This window comes from Cynocephalus volans, chromosome 1 (genome assembly GCF_027409185.1).
Source record: "Cynocephalus volans isolate mCynVol1 chromosome 1, mCynVol1.pri, whole genome shotgun sequence".
Lineage (NCBI taxonomy): Eukaryota > Metazoa > Chordata > Mammalia > Dermoptera > Cynocephalidae > Cynocephalus > Cynocephalus volans.
The window spans coordinates 233,968,988-233,988,938 of NC_084460.1; the positions used below are offsets into that span (position 1 = coordinate 233,968,988).

At 33.5% G+C, this 19,951-nt stretch overlaps 1 protein-coding gene across 10 annotated transcripts in view; it reads left to right on the top strand.

Moving 5' to 3' along the window:
• The window catches only part of LOC134385671 (sodium channel protein type 2 subunit alpha), an 88,587-nt gene that overhangs the window by 53,690 nt on the left and 14,946 nt on the right, over nt 1-19,951 (top strand). For all 10 annotated transcript variants that reach the window (XM_063107432.1, XM_063107449.1, XM_063107434.1 and 7 more), the window contains exons 16-19: nt 52-531; nt 11,596-11,716; nt 13,407-13,561; nt 17,273-17,446. In XM_063107432.1, coding sequence (XP_062963502.1) covers nt 52-531; nt 11,596-11,716; nt 13,407-13,561; nt 17,273-17,446 — 930 coding nt within the window. The remainder of the gene's footprint in view (nt 1-51; nt 532-11,595; nt 11,717-13,406; nt 13,562-17,272; nt 17,447-19,951) is intronic.

Here is a 19,951-nt window from a genome sequence, read left to right on the forward strand (position 1 = left end):
CCACTGAAACAACAAAATGTTTTGTTCAACTATTTTTTAACTGTGTTTTAGGTTCTGAACCTCTTCCTGGCCTTGCTCTTGAGTTCTTTCAGTTCCGACAATCTTGCTGCCACTGATGATGATAACGAAATGAACAATCTCCAGATTGCTGTGGGAAGGATGCAGAAAGGAATCGATTTCATTAAAAGAAAAATACGTGAATTTATTCAGAAAGCTTTTGTTAGAAAGCAGAAAGCTTTAGATGAAATTAAACCTCTTGAAGATTTAAATAACAAAAAAGACAGCTGTATTTCCAACCATACCACCATTGAAATCAGCAAAGACCTTAATTATCTCAAAGATGGAAATGGAACTACCAGTGGCATAGGCAGTAGTGTAGAGAAGTATGTTGTGGATGAAAGTGATTACATGTCGTTTATAAACAACCCCAGCCTCACTGTGACTGTACCAATCGCTCTCGGAGAATCTGACTTTGAAAATTTGAATACTGAAGAATTCAGCAGTGAGTCAGATATGGAAGAAAGCAAAGAGGTAGGAATTTTAAAATAAGGAGGTTTTTTGGTGTTATGTACAACTGCTGCTTTAAAATTATCAGATATTTTTAAATTGTAAGTTTCCTTCTTGCAAGAAAATAAGAAATGTCTATTGATATATTTTCCATGACTAATTTGATAATAAATAAATTAATGATAGATTAAAATATAGCTAGACAAATGATATGCTGACTCATTTTTTCAAATATTTGCCATTTTGAATTCTTGATAATATTAATATGCAGATTAATATGTATTTTTAAGTATTTTAAAGTAATTTTAGACTTATGAAAATGCTTGAGTTTGCCCACTGTCTTCCTTATAATTCATCCACAATGGTGATTTTTGTATGTAGTAGAAAAATACTTAGTGGGAGGGTATTTCCAATTCTCATCTAGTTACATCCTTGGCTTTTATGAAATACGTCATAAAATGTGATCTTCTTTAGTTTGCACAGACATATTTATTCATAAAAAATCAGACTGGGATCTTGGCTTGCTATTAACTTATAGTTTTATGTTACCTAAAGCAAATAATATTTTTAAAGGAAGAAAATATAGTGATGAGGCATCACACTCAAAATATTTTTACTGAGTCCAGTACATTCTGTTTAGACAAACAAAAAGCCTTAATATGTTCTGGAATGTAGAATTCTGAATTTGCCTACTCAGTAAGAGTCTTGGTAGTTTAACGTATTCTTTGATTTACAGGAAGAATATGAGTACCAGGGCATGTTTTCGGTTTGTTTTGTTTGTTATTAATCTACAGGTTAATAAGTACAGAGTTGGAGATCAAGAGAAGAAGGAATTAAAACTTTTAATGTTTAATTACCTAACTATACCAAAATGAAGAGAAGATTTCCAGTAATTAAAGCTTGTATAAATGGACAAAAATAGGGATCAAACACAAAGATTGCCCCTTCCCAATTTTAATTGTTTGGCAAGGAAGATAAAGGCCTTTGTTACTGTTCTTATTCTAGGATCGATGATATGGGGGAGTTTGGGGCACTAAAAGAAAATATTTAAGCAGCATAACACAGTCATGATAATTGGGGATCAGTTAACTATGAGGAAAAATATATTTCTAAGAAGAGAACTTTAGATATTTCAGTCAGTATTCTTGTTTTTATTTGATAAAATTCCTAATGAAGATGCTGTTTTCCACTCTTTTTTGTTTATGATGTAGGTAGCATTGCTAAATCAGTGATTGAGAGAAGTAGATGTTAAACATGAAGTTCAGACAATGTTCCAGGATGGGAATAAAAATCAAGATAGGGCCATAGCTACTAGCTTCACAAAACAGCTGATGAGATTCAAGGTGAAAGTAGTAAAACCTTATAGCCTGGAGCAAAGAATCACTGCAATTAGTTGAACTAAAGTTTTCACTAACTAGACCATTATTTAAAAATTAAATAATATCTTAAGATCTTGCTAACAAAATTTTGAATGAGCATAGTTAGTTGGGTTATGACTGAAGGGTGGGGCCTGATTTCTCATATTGTATGCCACTAGAAGCTGAAATTACTGTTTAGAAAATAGAATTGGCTCATTAGAATTTTAATGTGTATTCCTCTCTCATTATTTTGACATTATACATAATAATGGATATTTCCCCATAGTAAAGAAAGTCAGCTTTTATTTTCACGTATGTTTAGTTTTGGGATGTCACACAAACTAAGGGTGAATTATAAGAAATCGAATATTGAAGCTATCAGCTAGTTTAATCTTTTAGCTAAGTTTGAATACCTTTTAACTTGTAGTTAACTTGACATCCAGTTTTCCTACTTTTCAGAAATTTTAAAGTCTCAGGCTCTCCAAAAGAGCATGTATTTTGCCTTACCTCGAACTGTTATGTTTGATAGAAGAGGGATGTCCGGTAAGGTGAGGTTTATAGTAGGGAATCCAAACTCTTCCCAGTTTCTCTTGTTACCATTAGGCGTTTTTATTTGTTTTCTGTTTGAGTTAACTCTGTGGAGTTAACTCTGTTTGAATTAAGTACTACAAAATAATATTTGTGAACTCAGTATTTTGGTTGGAGGCAGATAACTGATCTGCCAGTCGGAAGTGAACAAAATTATTTTATTGTTTGAACTGTGAAGTTCTTTCAATACCTTCCCACCATAGAGAGTGTCACCTTAGTGTTAAAGTTTATTGTTTGATAAAAATTTTAATTATAGCTTTATATCAAACTTCCTAGGTATAAATTCATAAACTTATAAAGGATTTGGGTAATAGTTGGAGAAGGAAGTATGTATAGGTTTTATTCTTTCAGAATTTTACCTGGTAGCTCTGCACTAAAACACAAAAGAAACAATTATCTAAGAATTGTAAACATTCCTACTTAAAATATCTTTTAGTATCTGTCTTCTAGTCATTTTTGTCTGGTGGTTTAACTGGTGGGATGGGATTGTGCTGATAAATATCACACATAGACTAGAAAGAAATGGTCTGAGGCTTATTGCTGTTCCTTTGTAAAAGATTTTTAAAATTAAAGAAAAAAATGAGACACTTTTCTTTTTTGAAATGTCTAAATGAATTTCTCTTTATAGAGCAGACTGAGTGAACTGAGTTGTTCAGGTGTTTGAACTAAGTCTTCTTCTATGTCTTTGCCAAATTTGTATCATTCTTTGGTAGTTTTCTGTAGATTCTCTATAGGATATTGCTTAAAATTCATGTCATAATCACGTATGCTTTAACTCTTACTATGTTATTTTGACTATATTTAATGTAATTCCTTTTGTGGTTTTGAATGATTAACTGTCTTTTACCGTTTTTAATAATGTTGAAGCCATGCTTGAATGATTATTTTTCGAAGTGAAATTTAGTAGTGCAATATGGTGACCTTCACTGCTTACCATTCTTACTTCTCACAGGGGTAAATTCAAGCTGGAGCCGTCAAGAATGCAGCTCTGGTGTTTTTAAACCAGCCAGAGGCTCGTGCCACCACTTTTATCCAGGTTACCCAAGCAAGTTGTACATACATAAATATAATCAGTTTCTAAATGACTTTTGACTGGCCTGCATGTTACTCAGCTATGTTCCTTGCCCATCCATTGGCAGTAAAATAAAAACATGCATAGCTGCTATTATGCTGAGTCATATAAAGCATGGTCAGGCAAGTCTGGCAACCCTAACTTATTTTCTAAAAAACTATTTAGCTGCTAATTTTCTTACATAGATTTTAATAGAAATGATATTCAATAAAAGGTAAATGTGCATGGCTTAATGAATTATTTAACTTCCATTTAACGTTACAGAGTTTTGAACATGCTAAGGGCCTAAAGGAGAAATGTAGGTGCTTTTTGAAAAACACTTGCAGAAAAGCTTTCTCTCCTCTGCCTTTTTTAAAAACATAAACCCAATGAGTGCACTTTGTTGGTAGTTTTTTGTTTAGTGTCATATTAAGTTTTTCTGAAGGACAATCTGCAAATTAAAGCAATCCTTTATTCATTGCAAACTTTCTAAAGGTTATTTTAATGTGATAATAATGTAAATGAATTGGAATGTTTGTGTTTTGGCTGCTAGCAGCATGGGTATAATTTTGTCTGCTTCATTTTAGGGAAAATGGCATTGCCTTATTTAGCAATTGACTGAAAGTATTTCACATTTAGAATCTGATTCTCTTGGAGATTCTGTTGAAATTTACCCCTAAAACTGCTAAACTGAAAGAAAAGGAAATAAATATCTTTTGTACACTCCCCCCAAAAATAACAATAGATAGACTTACAGGTGGTTTGCTCCTTCTGAAAATAGATACGGAGACCAACTTCTTCATCCTATTGGCTTCTCTGTCTGTTATGGGTTTTCTTCTCTCCTCTTTTTCATCCATACCTGCTGGGAAGTTTTCTCCTGAAGAATATTATTTAAATATATCATGCTTTGCAAACTCCTATACAGGAAGGGAATTTGGTGTTTTTAAAAAAAGGAACCTCCCTTATCATGTGACTGTAGCAATGAATGTAACAGCATTCTATGGGCTCCATTTGGTGGACCATTCATTTCCTGATGTTGAAATCAGTTCTGTGCGTGATTATGCTAACCAAATTGCTCAATTCAGTTTAACCATTTTTTAAAGAAGTGTTCATCAAATACTTTGTCACTTAAATACAGTTTCCTCTCCTTCTGCCATTAAAACTGTAAAACAGTCTGGCTTTTTGAAAGGAACAACAATCATGCCATTTCTGAAGCATATTTTTACACTCTGGAAAAAAATATTCAGTGGTACCCCAGATTCATGAGAGATAATGACTTATATATTGGAGGAATGGTATTGCATATAATGGGATCCAGGATATATAATTCTCACAATTAAACACAGACATGTTGTAAAGTTACTCAACCATGCCAGTCATCAGACTCTTTTACCTGATGGTAGTCATGAACCAACTGGGCCAATTGTTGAGCTAGGGCTGGGTCTGGAGCTCCCAGACCCCTTAAGCCCATTCACAGACTGGGTCACAAACCCTTCATATGCCAGGCTGGGTCGCCAGACCCCTTCTTGCAGGTCTATGAGCTAGGTAACCAGCCAAAAGGTCCTTGGAAGCCATAAGTTGGAAAGCATGGCTGTGCTGGGTGGATGCCCGAGGTAGATGACTGCCCACCTGCTTCACTAAAACTCTCTCTCTCTCTATCTCAAGAACAAAAGAATAGCAACAAAACTAAAAAGATATATTGGCACACATGCACACTAACTCCACACACACACACACACACACACACACACACACACACACACACATACACACACACAATTTGCTTACAATGAATGTGCTAAACCACACCCAACCAGACCTGAGGTGAGGGCCCTGACCAAACTATTCTATTTTTCCAACACACACATATACACAGAAACTAGAGAGAATGTTTTTTCCTGTTATGTATTAATTATTCAGAAAAGCATGAAATTTAGGCTCCTTAGGGTAATGGCCTGTTTTCCCAGTTTCTTGGTTAGAGGCAAGGTTAGTTTCCTTATTCTTGAGTATCTCATTTTTCAAGTTCCTGTGTAGAAGCACATTTGAGGGAAAATGACAGACAGGTGCATTATCTACCAATATGTCTAGGAGACTTAGGTGGAGTAAGTGTGATGGAATACACACTAAACAAGAACTGGTTCATTTATTCTCCATCCACAGATTATTATAATTTCCAATTTTCTTTAAAAAGTCTCTGATCCTCCCTCAAGAAACATTGTTCACTCCTTAAAAGAATGTACTAAATTTCAGTACAGGGGATAAAAAGGAAGACAAAAATGTGTAGAGAAGGTTTGAGTAAGCAATGGTGGGATGGGTTCAACAGGAATCCATCTATGATTTTATGGTGGAGAATGTGTAGTTCTCATGGGAAAGTGTTCTGGGGAGAGTGGTTAAGAGGAAAAAGAGTCTCTAAATATCGTTAACATAAGAACAAAATGGGCCAAACACATGTGTCTTTGGGGAACTGGTAATTTGCTGAAGGGTGGACCATCGTGACATAAGGGTTTCTTTTGCCATTACAGGAAAGATATTTAAGATCCTTCTATTTATGGTTTAAAAATTTTATAATGTATTCTTATAAACATTAAAATGATTTTCTGGATAATACAGTATAATGAGAATGATACTTTTGATTTTGCTGTCTTCCTTATTAAAAAGATAACACTAACTATTTCTTTCTAATATTAATGTGTCATTTTGGCCTTAAACCCATCACAAAGCAAGCAAGACCATCACTTCCATTGTCCCAGTAATTTTTCATGTTATGAGTATACTGATTATCCTGTTCTGATCACCACATATTGTACAAATGTACTGATATTTGATTCTGTACCCACAAATACAATCAATAAAAATAATTAATTAAATAAATAATAAATAAATACACTGACAGTAAGCAAGAAAAAAAGAAAAGATTTTTCATGTAAAAAACCAGAGCTTAAATGCAGATTAACAATAGGATCCATGTAGAACAAAAGGTTGCCATTCTTGGAGACCGAAATATTCAGATAAGGAATACTTGATTTAATCTATATTTGAAGTTATCTCTTTTTAAAAAAATCTCAATTTGTAAATTAAGTCAGATTAGAAAATATCTTTCTCTCTCCAAATTATATACAACATTTACTAATTACATTTTCTTAAAAATGTATCTTAGTTTCAAAGTGCGAGGCAAGCACACCTATGAAAATCTTGATGGAAAGTGGTTTTTCTCTCCCTTTTACTGTTGTGATTAATTATTTTAAAAAATGGTTTACTTTCATTTACTTTCTAAAATAAAACTAGTTTGGCACATTCATGTTTAACAGTAATTTATCATTGATGTGGAAAGTAAAAGTTTGATGTATAGTATCTGAAAATAAAAAATGAAATAGTCTACCTTGGTGTTTATTAGATTACTGAGCAAAATATTTTTCTGCTCTGCCTGACTCATATGACTATAATTACCCAGCACTTAGAAGAATCTCAGAAGATTTTTAATAGGAAGCATCCTGTAAAATGTAGTTTTTACCAAAATAATTGTTCGACTAATATTTCCACCTGAAAGTAAATGATTGCCAATGCTGTTCATAACAAATACAATTACCTATTCCTGTTTGATCTCTTTACTATCCTGACATTGCAGCATGTCCATCTTTTGTGAGAGTTTAAGTAGGCAAGGACTACTCTAACAACAGCATTTAGTCCACTTGTTTGCTTATTGATAAGTACAGGTAATAAAAGAAGAATCTAAACATTAAAATTTTACCAAAGGGAAGTAAAAAACTTGTCAAAATGGGTCTACTTCTAGCCAGTTTATATTTTGGTCTCTTACTTATGTAGTGTTTTGTAGTGAATTGTGCCCAGATTGGAGCATTTCTAGGCAACCTTTATTTAAAAATTCTTCTTTAAGTACATGTGTTGTATAGTTCTATGTTAATGATATATATTGGACAGTTTTAACTGATGAATTTGCACTGCAGTTAGGTTAATCATAATTATGACCTTATTTGAAGCTGAAGATGTTTATATTCTTAATCTGATTAATTTGATTTTTATGGACTTTTTACACATTTTAGCTGTTTTAGTCAACATATTTTGTAATGTTATGATTTCAAGAAAGTCATTGAATTGATGTTATCAAGAAAGGTTTTATAAATCAGGATTTCTTACCTACATCTCAGGATTATTGTTTCAAGTAAACTTTTTTATTTATAAAGTATTCCAGTATGTATTTGTTGTACTCCAAATTAATAAATATAAGAATTATGAGTACAACTTGAATTGACCCTAAAGTTCATGATTATGAAACATGGAAATAACATTATCACAAACACTACCCTAAACTTACAATATTTAATTACATATCCTGCTACTAAATGTTTTAAATTGATAGATGTTGGGCTTACTTATGAATCATCAAAGAAATTGTCTAGATAATTATGCCGGAATGTGGCACAAAATATCTAGAGTCCAACCACTTACTCACTATGATTTTCAACAAGGTGATTAAACCCACATTTTCCTCTCTAAATAGATACTGCATTGGTTGATGTTAAGGATTAATGTGCAGCTTAGATTTTTTATTATTTGTAAATCAAGTACCAGAAGTGTAAAGGTATTCAAGTAATACATGTGATGGATCCTGTGCTGTTCCACTTTATGAGATGAGGAAAAATGAGATTGCCTCTCCCTGAAGAGGTTCTGTTCACCACTGGGACTATAAATCCATGTACGTAGCGTTGGAAGAGGGAAAACACTGTCAAAATGATTCAGTAGTAGTTTTCCTGACTCCAGAGTTAAACTACAGTTCACTTCATAGACTCATCTTAGCTTTGAATAATTGGCAGCTTGGGCTTGAGACAACACTCCTAATTCTTAAGAGTTGCTGTTCATTGTTTACACAATTCAGGATCTTGAGAAATTTGTGTTATTCTGCAAACAAGAGAGAATATTGCTTGTCATCCCTTGAATGTGAAAATAAGTTTTCTCAGAAATAGTCATCAGTTGAATAAGAGTCCATACACTGATCATTCATTTATTTACTCAACAAACATTTGTTAAACATAAACATTGGTGATAGGTGCTAGAGATACAAAGAGGGCAAAAACATGAACTTTGTTTTGAAAAATTAAGTCTGGGGAGATTCATCTTCTACAAACAAAAAATACTTCTAAGTTGTGCTTTTGAAAAAGCAATAACCTCTCCTTATATAGATAAATATTTGGCTTTATGAGAAAGGTATCTATTAATTCAACATCAGTACTAAAGCACTGCATTAAAATAAAAGGGAACAATGTTCATTCCCTTATTTTTAGTATGATGTAAGTAAGAGAAAAATACTGAAGTGCCTTTCATAATTAGAATTTCCAGAGATCAGCCCTAAAAAGCAATTTTTGAAAAACTTCTCGTTGATTCTCATTTTCACCCAAGTTCGGCAAACTCTGGTTGATAGTCTCTCATTTTAACCTTGGGCCAAACTATCTGGTGAATTCTTAATTTGATCAAGCTATTGAAAACAGACAATTTACTTAGCAATTCATTCATCCATTCAATATTTAGTGAAAAGCATGTAGGCAATTCAGTCTTCTGCTAGTATTGAACTATATGTGCTGAATTATCCATAGGGCTTAGAGTGCATGGTTCTTGCCCTCAAATGTCTTACAAGCATGCTAGGGAGACCAGATCCATCTGTCTGAAATAATTTGACCCATATTCAAACAAAGGCCAAAATGTATAATAAACCACAAAAAGAGTTATGAACAACCTAGGGTGCCTATTGGGGGGCGAATATGGAATGAAAGAAATTAGGAGTACAGATTTTTGGGGGAGAATTTATGAAAGGGAGGAAGCATAATTGTTGCAAAATAGACAGTGAAGAAGGGAAATGGCCATGGTGACTCAGATCTTTCCGAAGTCATTTAAAGCACAGTATTAGCAACCCAGCTTCTCAGCAGTAGGAGTGATAGTTGATGTTATAAGGATCCTATGGAAACTTTTGAACATTCTGAACTAGCATTTCCTGTAATACATTGTGTCTGGTGACTTCCCCCAATCACTGTCAAGGGCTAGCCTTCATTCTGTTATGAAGTAATTTATTCATTTATTGAATTGTCCATTCATACTTTGAACAATCTTTATGGAGCACCCACAACTTACTCAGATCTGACGTAGACTCTGATACCGTCATTCACCAGAGCCAGCCTGAGCACGTGGAGCACCCCGAATATGGATCCTCATTTTCCCCTTGGGCCCACCCCAAGTGTCCCCCCATCCCCCATTCTGTGTTTACAGTGTGATTCTTATTCTTAAAAGGAATACTTTCTATTTCTTATTGTGGGCTGTCTGTAGTTAGATCAGATGTGACTAAGCTTCAGTTTTTCTGATTACCTATGTTAGGTTTGAGCATTCTGCAATGACAAGATCAGTATTGTCACTTTCCTAATACATTACAGCTAGATGTGAACTAGGTGACAGAATACTCTAGTTATTTCTTAGTCAATTACATGTATATAAACACAGCTATACTTATCTAAGACAGAGTCTAATCCAAAGACAAAGGATAGAAGATTAGAAAAAGTCTAAAAAACCAGAATATTTGTAAAAATCTTCTCACTTAGATATTTTATCTTTAAACAAAATATATTCAAATTTTAATGACAAAGATATTATTTATTTGTCTAGTATTGTGATATACCTGATGAGTAGGGAAGAAAATTGATAACCTTCAAGCACCTTATATAATCTTTGATTTAACAATTTTGGAGAAATTACAAAATAATCCCCAAACCAATTCTATGATGGCAGAAATATCTTTTATGCTTCTATCATTGGTATTATTAAATTACACAAGGCAAAAGCATTTTTAATCTCATATATATCATAGATAAAGATTTTTATTTCATCAGGACTAAGCTAAGAAAATACAATACTTTATCTAAAGAAAATTATTTTTATACAATAAAGAAACCATCATCTTAGAAAAAATCCATGCAATCCTAGCCCAAATATGAGTAGAATATTTCCAGCACTGACTACAGCATCCATTTTATTCTAGTTTAACATACCTCAGTGTGCATTTTATCATGTGCTTACCTCATCCCCTTTATAAAGTAGCTCTTATCAGCTCAACCATTTCCTAATGTTATGCACTAATGGTAATAACATTGTGACAGGTCTGAGAATGCTGTGGCCCAAACTACTCTGATTCCATGTGGCACTCACACCTGGCCCTGCATCATTCCTGCAGCATTTTAAGACCAAGTTAAAGACTGAAATCCCTTCATTGGTGCTGATCCTAAGTATGGCCTGACCTGGCTAAGTTTATCGCATTTTAAGATTTAAGACAATTCCTCTCTATTATATTTTTCCTTGGGTGATACTTGATTTACCTTAAAGGAAAACTAAACAACAACCAAAGATTCATTTCTTCCTGTACTGACAGGACAGGTAAGAGTGCCAGAGTAACAAGTAGTTTCCAAATGCACAATGAAACACGGGAGTGCATTGGCCAAAGAGAATGCAAAATATCAGCTCTTGCTATATAGCTAACAATGTGCTGCTGTTTTCAGAAATAGAATATTATAGAATATATTTAATAACAACCAGTAGTATATGTTTTCATGTCAATGAAAAGTGGATAAATTTAGATTGTTGCTGTTTATGTGCATTTGATCAAATCTTTTCTGCATTTGACATGAAAATACACTTGTGCAGCTTTTGTTGGTTGGGTCACAATTTTAGAATCAAACAAAGTATACCATTTTCAAATTAATTCACAAAAGCGAGATCACAGATGACCATATGACTCTGGCAGTTTACATAATCTTTCTGCAGGATTTTATTTCAGACTCTCTATATGTGGGCTTAAACAAAAGTTATTTCAGTTGTTAGCACCATATTTTAAAGAAAAAAATATATATATGTATTATGGTGCTGTATCTAATCTTGTGACCCCACATCTATACCAAAGCAGATTTGCATCATGTTAAAGTTATTCTTAAGTTACAGATCAAGAATATGCATAAAGAAGACTTATGGTCACATCTTATGAATTTTTACATTTATATTAAAGAAAATATTTAAAACCTTTTCTGTGGGATTGATTTTCAGAAGCTAAATGCAACTAGTTCATCTGAAGGCAGCACAGTTGATATAGGAGCTCCCGCTGAGGGAGAGCAACCTGAGGTTGAACCTGAAGAATCCTTGGAACCTGAAGCCTGTTTTACAGAAGGTAAGCAAAACAATAGCAAATATGGTCATTGGTCTCCTCTTATCTGTCCATCTTTCTATCTATCTGTCCATTAATTAATCATCTACATACCATCTGTCTAATATCTATTGATCTATCTACAGTCATCTATGAATCTAACTATTTATTTGCTAATTTTTTGCTTTTTCTATAACAAAACAAGGCCATTTTTAGAAAGGTAAAGTTTAATTTATGTAATTAGATATTCTTAGTTTTGTGGATCCTGTTCAAGTCTAAGAAATGCTGCTAACTGGCCTTTCTGTGGCCTTCGAGAAGACAGGAGAGTAAGCCAAATCATATATGTCTCCCTTAAGGTTTGAAAAATAATAGAAAAAAATAAGAAAGAAAGTGAAAGATGCAATTTATCATCTACCGTTTTGTCATATTATAATGGGTACTAATTGATAAATATACATTTAAATCTGTCCTTGAGTAACAGTTGCCTGTCAGTCAGGGTTAAATATTTTTTATTATTTTTGAATGAAGATAATGAATAATAAAAGTGCCAAAATATACTATGAGTTATGACATAGGGCAACATGTCATTGAAGTAATTGCAAGAGGATTCTCTAAAGAAAGCTGAAATTATGTTATTTGAGGTGTGGATCAATTATGTTTTATAATAATAATGCTGTGTATCAAACCACCTAAAACCCTTGGCTCTAAGCTACTTCTCTGGTCTTGATTCCCAATTCTTTCTGTGCAACTTGCAGATTTTCCTGTCACTAAGGTTTGCTTGTATCATTGTTTCTCCATTCTTAACAGCTTCATGTTCCAGATATGATTCTTATACATCCTTCAAGATCTAGCCCCAAATTCACTTCCTCCATAAAGCTCTGAAATTAAACTTTACCAATGAACTGTCATAATACTTTGTCTTGTGATCACTGTTGCTTTCTAAAACAATAGAATTTGTAGACAAATCTCCTATTTAAAATACACATTCTTTGAGGACAAGGCTGTGTTTTACATGTTATAGTATAATTCGTCCAGTACAACTATTAGAATACAGCAGGTATTTAATAAATATTTGTTGAAGAGCCCTTGATCTAGTGGCCCACAAATTACACATATTTATTACATTGTTACTGATAATGGCCAGAATTAAGTCAGCCTAAATATTCAATAATTGTGGAATGCTTATATAAATTCTAGTAATCTTATTACTATATAAGATATTAGAGATATCTATTATAAGATATTCTAATATTATAAGATATTCTAATTTTAGAGAAATATTATGAAATCTTTCACAAATCATTTACTTGTAATATGACGGGAAATATTTATATTATGTCATTAAGTGAACTAATCAGAATTCAAATATATATGATGTTCTTATAGAGTGGAATTACACTCATAGCATAAGGGCAGGATAAAAATATCAACTCTGGTAATTTTATTTTTCTTTCTGTTTTTCTGTTTTTTATATAATATGTTTTTATAATGTAATATAATTTATTATAATAATCCTAAAAACATACAAATAGATATTTCAGCCAATGATTAAAAAACATATAGATTATTTTGATTTCTATAAGTGGAAACCATATTAAAAAAATAAAGGCAATTACAATGTATCAGGTAATAATGGAGATGAATCTTCCACCAACACAAATATACATAATCAAAGACTGATTGTTTTTTCTACATTTACTCTCAAATATTTTAGACTGTGTGCGGAAGTTTAAGTGTTGTCAGATAAGCATAGAAGAAGGCAAAGGGAAGCTCTGGTGGAATCTGAGAAAAACTTGCTATAAGATAGTGGAACACAATTGGTTTGAAACCTTCATTGTCTTCATGATTCTGCTCAGCAGTGGAGCTCTGGTAGGTGATACATGATCACTCCTTCACCTTTTACCTGAAACCCTTTCCCTTTCCCTTCAGTGAACCTCATGTCACCCATTTAAAAATATTTTTAATTTTTTTAAAATTTTTATTTTAATTTATCAATATACAATATAGTCGATTTTCATGTCCCTTTGCCAATTCGTTCTTTTCCCTCTCTCTCTCCCCTCCCCCATCAACATCATATCTGTTCACTTATCTTAACAAAATCAAGGAATTGTTGTGATTGTTCTGTCTTCTCCCCAACCCCCGTTTGTTTGTATATTTATTTATTTATTTTTATTACCTCCCACAAATAAGTGAGAACATGCAGTATTTCTATTTCTGTGCCTAGCTTATTTCACTTAATATAATTTTCTTTAAGTTCATACATGTTGCTGCGAATGGTAGTATTTCATTTTTTTAAATAGCAGAGTAGTATTCCATTGTGTAGATATACCACAGTTTCCTTATCCACTCATGATGGGCATTTAGCCTGGTTCCAAGTCTTGACTGTTGTAAATGGCACTGCATAAACATGGGAGTGCAGGTATCCCTTTGACATAAAGATTTCCATTCTCTGGGTATATACCTAGCAGTGGAATAGCTGGGTCATATGGTAGATCAATCTGTAATTGTTTGAAGAACTTCCATACCATTTTCCATAAAGGCTGCCCATTTTGCAGTCCCGCCAACAGTGTAGGAGGGTTCCTTTTTCTCTGCATCCTCATCAGCATTTGTCATTCTCAGTTTTGGGGATATTAGCCATCCTAACTGGAGTGAGATGGTATCTCAAAGTGGTTTTGATTTTCATTTCCCAAATGCTGAGGGATATTGAGCATTTTTTTCATGTGTCTTGTGGCCATTCATATATCTTCCTTTGAGAAATGCCTATTCAGCTCCTTTGCCCATTTTTATAATTGGGTTACTTGTTTTTTGCTGTTAAGTTGTTTGAGTTCCTTGTATATTCTGGTTATTAATCCTTTGTCAGATGTATATTTTGCAAATATTTTCTGCCACTCTGTTGGTTATCTTTTTGCTCTGTTAATTTTCTTTTGCTGTGCAGAAACTTTTTAGTTTGATATAATCCCATTTGTTTATTTTTCCTTTGGTTGCCTGTGCTTTGGGAGTCATATTCATAAAGTCTATGCCCAATCCTACTTCCTGAAGTGCTTCCTCTATGTTTTATTTAAGGAGTATTATTGTTTGGGGATGTATATTTAATTCTTTAATCCATTTTGATTTGATTTTGGTATGTGGTGAGAAGTACAGGTCTAGTTTCATTCTCCTACATATTAATGTCCAATGTTCCCAGAATCATTTACTGAAGAGTCAGTCCCTTCCCCAGTGTGTAGTCTAGGCAACTTTGTCAAAGATCAGATGGCTGTAGGTTCATGGGTTGATTTCTGGATTCTCTATCTATTCCATTGGTCCGTTTGTCTGTTTTTATGCCAGTACCATGCTGTTTTCTTTACTGTAGCTTTGCAGTATAGTTTAAAGTCAGGTAGTGTTATGCCTCTAGCTTTATTTATTTAATTTTTTTGCTCAGGATTGCTTTGGCTATTCATGGTCTTTTGTTCTTCCAAATGAATGTTAGGATTGTTTTTTCCAATTCTGAGGAAAATGTCATTGGAATTTTGATGGGGATTGCATTGAATCTATAGATCACTTTGGGTAGTATGGACATTTTCACAATGTTAATTCTTCCAATCCAAGAGCATGTGATATCTTTCCATCTTCTTGTGTCCTCTTTAATTTTTCTCAACAGTGATTTATAGTTCTCATCATGAGATTTTCACATCTTTGGGTAAATTTATTCCTAAGTATTTTATTTTTTTGGTGCTTATTGTAAATGGCCTAGCTTTCTTGATTTCTTTTTCTGCCAGTTAATTGTTAGAATATAGAAATACTACTGATTTTTGCATGTTGATTTTGTATCTTGCAACTTTGCTGAAATCATTTATTAACTCTAAGAGTATTTTGTAGAGTCCTTAGGCTGTTCTATATACAGGATCATGCCATCTGCAAACAGGGACAGTTTGACCTCATCTTCCCAATCTGGATGCCCTTTATTAGCTTTTCTTCCCTGATTGCTCTGGCTAGTACTTCCAACACTATGTTGAGTAGGAGTGGTGAGAGTGGGCATCCTTGTCCTGTTCCTGTTCTTAAGGGAAAAGCTATCAATTTTTCTCCATTGAGGATGATATTGGCAGTGAGTTTGTCATATAATATGACCCATTTTTTAAATATGATGCTTGTGAGAATGAGAGAAAATATGTGTGATTTGTTTAGCACAGGGTAAGCAGCTCAATCAAAAGCAACTCTTAATATTTTGTCTGGAGTAATTCTCAGATTAAATCAAACTCTTTTCAGCAGGATTACTTGTAATATTTAATGAAGGATCTTTCTGACTTTTAGTCATCTGAGACAGTAGTTATTAAAAATGACTATGTAGATATGATATGGAGTTATCAGCTAAATATCAAACTGCTTAACATAAGCTCCATGCTGCAGGAAACACATCTGTCTCATCCAGGCATATTCAGTACTGCCAACTACAGTGAATGGCAAATAGTAGGCTAACTTAATTACTGACTAATAACAAAGTGAAAGCATTACAGACTTAATTTATGTCTGAGTTCATTCAATGGAGTGGTCAATTTGGTCAAAATACTGATTAATATAATGAAAATCATGTGACCGATTTTCACATTTGGTAGTACAAATGTGGTTGATTTAAAAAAATTTTTTTTCAATTAGTTACTAGAGTGTTTGGTGAGATAATTTCATGAGGAGGATTACTGCATTGAAACTGGAAGTCTCTAAGCCCACTTCTGATTTGACTAAGAATCCTGCATCCTGACATGTACTCAGTTCAGTGAGAGTCAGTCTTGCTTTAATGCCAAGAAAGGAAACTATGAAGTCTTATCCACGACAAGTGCCCTTGCTGTGGTAGCTCTTCATTCTCAGTTACCTGTCAAAGCTCACCAACGTGCACAAACATGCTGGCATGGTGGCTGGCCTCTAAGGGTCTTCCAGCATCAGCTGTAAACTGAACCCAAAACCCTTTAGGCCCTTGCGTTGAGCCCTGATCACAAACTTGAATACCACTGTTCACTTAAAAAAAAAAAATTCCTTTGTCCTTGATCCAGGCTGCCAGCTCAGCCTGATCACTTTTCCTATAATAGGATAAGTTACATAAATGGTCTTTTTATTCCAGAAGGCCCAGGGGTTCCTGTGAATAAGTTTGCTACCCATTCTCAAGAACTCTACAAAATGATGGCAGGGAGAGCTGTCAGACATACAGCCACACACATGCTGAGAGAGAGAGAGAGAGTCAAGAAAGTGAGAGATGATAATCCTTTCCCTTTTCCCCAGACTGAGGGGCCTGCCTCCTTGCCTTATATTTGCAATACTGGGAGAGCACATTCCAGTGACTCTGCACTGAACAGAGCACATCTAATCCCAGATGACTTTTTGCTTCCTACTCAAGAGAGAAGCAGCCTGCAGTTTCTGAAAAATGTTACGTTCTTTTGGGGCACTCTGATACCAAAATTTTTAAATTACTTGAGTTCCTTGGTTGACTGAAATGCCCAGTCAATAGTCATTTGTGTACAGATAGCTATAAAGCAGAAGGTAGCCATGAGAAACACTAAGCCTTCCATCCACAGTTTATGACAATGGAATAAAATAGAACTTTTTCACTTGCAGGCCTTTGAAGATATATATATTGAGCAGCGAAAAACCATTAAGACCATGTTAGAATATGCTGACAAGGTTTTTACTTACATATTCATCCTGGAAATGCTTCTAAAGTGGGTTGCGTATGGTTTTCAAATGTATTTTACCAATGCCTGGTGTTGGCTGGACTTCCTGATCGTTGATGTGAGTATTTTACAGTTTCCTGTTTCACTCGTTGGCATGTGATGACATGTACCTGTCCTAGCAACAGTGTCTGCCACGTTGTAGGCACCAGTAAATAATGCATCATCCCAAATAAGTGATGTTTACCATTTTCCCAATGAGAAGATGCCCCAAAACATTTTTTTGCCAGTTTAAATACATGTACTTTCATAGATGAAACAGTCAAATGCCATATTTTATACTTATTGGTTTCATTTCAAATTAATATTTGAAAACCCAAATTATGCAAAATAATATATTATTTTAGAAAGTTTGCTTTTTTCACTCTCACATTTCATAAAATAACTATTAAAATTCTTCACAGGCATCTTTGACATTAGTCTTCCTTATTATTAGAGGCTGTTGAGAAAGAAGTGTTTGTCACACAGATGGATTATTAATTACAAATAAAATTTGAAAGTCAAAAAAAACAAGAGACATCACTTGATTTGTATGATGGAGAAACAGATTGGCTATTGACCAATTATTTAAAGGTTTTATTAAACTACATTGGTGTTGAAATAAAGTAAGGTGGAGTACCAGAAATAACAAGGTTTTAAAATAATTGAATGTGAGGCAAATCTACTATTAAATGTAACATATAAAGGTTACATGCAGAATTACATTAAAAATCTTTTGGCAATAAAATAAGACAATAAATAATATTTAAAATCACATACTTTTGAACATTACAAACAATGGAAAAATACACCAAAACTATAATCATTGTTTTGTTCATATAATGAGATTATGCATGATACTATTTCTTTTCTCTATTTTCTGTATGTGGTTATTTATAGTAAAAATTATTTGATATTTCATATATCTATGTAAAGATAAAAGTATTATGTTAACACTACTTGAATATAAAAATATTCTTAGGTGACATCTAGTTGTCCTGCAGCTAGCACTCATATGACCTAACACACTCTGCTATTTACCATTTTACATTTAGAAAAACTATTATAACAGTATATTAAACTGGTCAATACTTTTCTCTAAGTCAAATCTATTTATTGTTCATCTATTCTGTTACGGAAGACACAAATGTGAATAAGTCATTTTTCTGGTCCTGTAGGAGCTTCCAGTCAAATATCAGTGAGGACAAATATGATACAGTGTATACAGTAACAAGTTGACACCTGCGTTAGAAGTGTCATTTGCTTCACTTGAGGAAGTAGGAAAGGAGCACATCAGCAGGTGCAGAATAGGGAGGAAAGCAATGCATTAAAACACTGATGCGTGACATGTTTAAGAAACAAGCAGCAGTCCTTGAGGGTGAGGGAAAGGGTTTATAACTGGATGGTAAGGTAAGAAAGGCAAGTTAGAAAACAATGTGAAGAACCATCCAAAGAGATGCCATCCAAAGAAATTTGAACTTATGATTTAGTAAAGAGGAAGCCGTTGAAGAATTACCAATTGGGAAGTGACAAGACCCGCTTGTTCTTTCAGGGAGAGAAGTTTGGTGGGGTGTGAATGATGTAACAGAAGGGGGTTATTCTCCAGCCCAAAAGACCAACTGGGGGACTGCTGCAGTGCCCCAGGAAGAGAAGGCCTAATGTATCTCCTTTTCACATTTAGTTACACAAGTCACATAAAATCAATATTTTATCACCTGTTTTAATCAGCCGATAAATATTTCCCCTGCTTAGAATATTTTTAATATGTCTAACTTTTATCTTTCATCCTTTAACTTATGCCTATCTCTTTTTGGTTTTGTCTTCAGAGAAGGTAAAGTACCGTGGGTCCTCATATCTTATCTACAGAAAATCTTCACAATTCATAATTCAGTAATCTTATTTTTCAGTTACCTGTCAAAAGAAATTTACAAAGCCTAATACTTTAGATTTTAGGGAGACTATATAAAAACCACTTCAGATAAGATTTTGTAGCTCAAATTTTTTTCTATATTTAGGTGTTTCAATTTCAAATTCTTTTGCATATGCAAAATTAGTGTGAATAAGTCAAGTTTTTTTATAACAATTTTCATGTGCTTCACTTATTTTTCTTAAAAATCATATTTTTTCAAATATCTATTAACACCATACTCTTAAAAGCTGCATTACACATCTATTTTTGTTTACCTGCTTTTGAAGTTTGGGTGTGCTTTAGGACAAAATACCATTTCTTAGCTTGTATAGTTTTAATAAGTTCTATATACATTTTCAAAAGGAATCAGACATTTCTTTGCCACTTGTGACAGTTTTTCTTTTCTTTTTTAGCTGAGATCTTAGAATTTCTATCACCTATATTAGTATAGTATGAATGACTGAAGAAAACATTTTCTGGCAATTCTATTTAGTTATACCGAAATCTCAATTTTTTTTTTTTTTTTTGGTCACTAATTTTATTTGACCTAATTAATGATTTTATGCACTTCAGACTGAAATTTGCAAAAAGATGAAGCTGTTGTTTAAAGGCCTGGGCTTTTCTGAATGTGTTTATATTCAGATTCCCCAGTGGTCTGCATCCTTTACTTCTGTACCA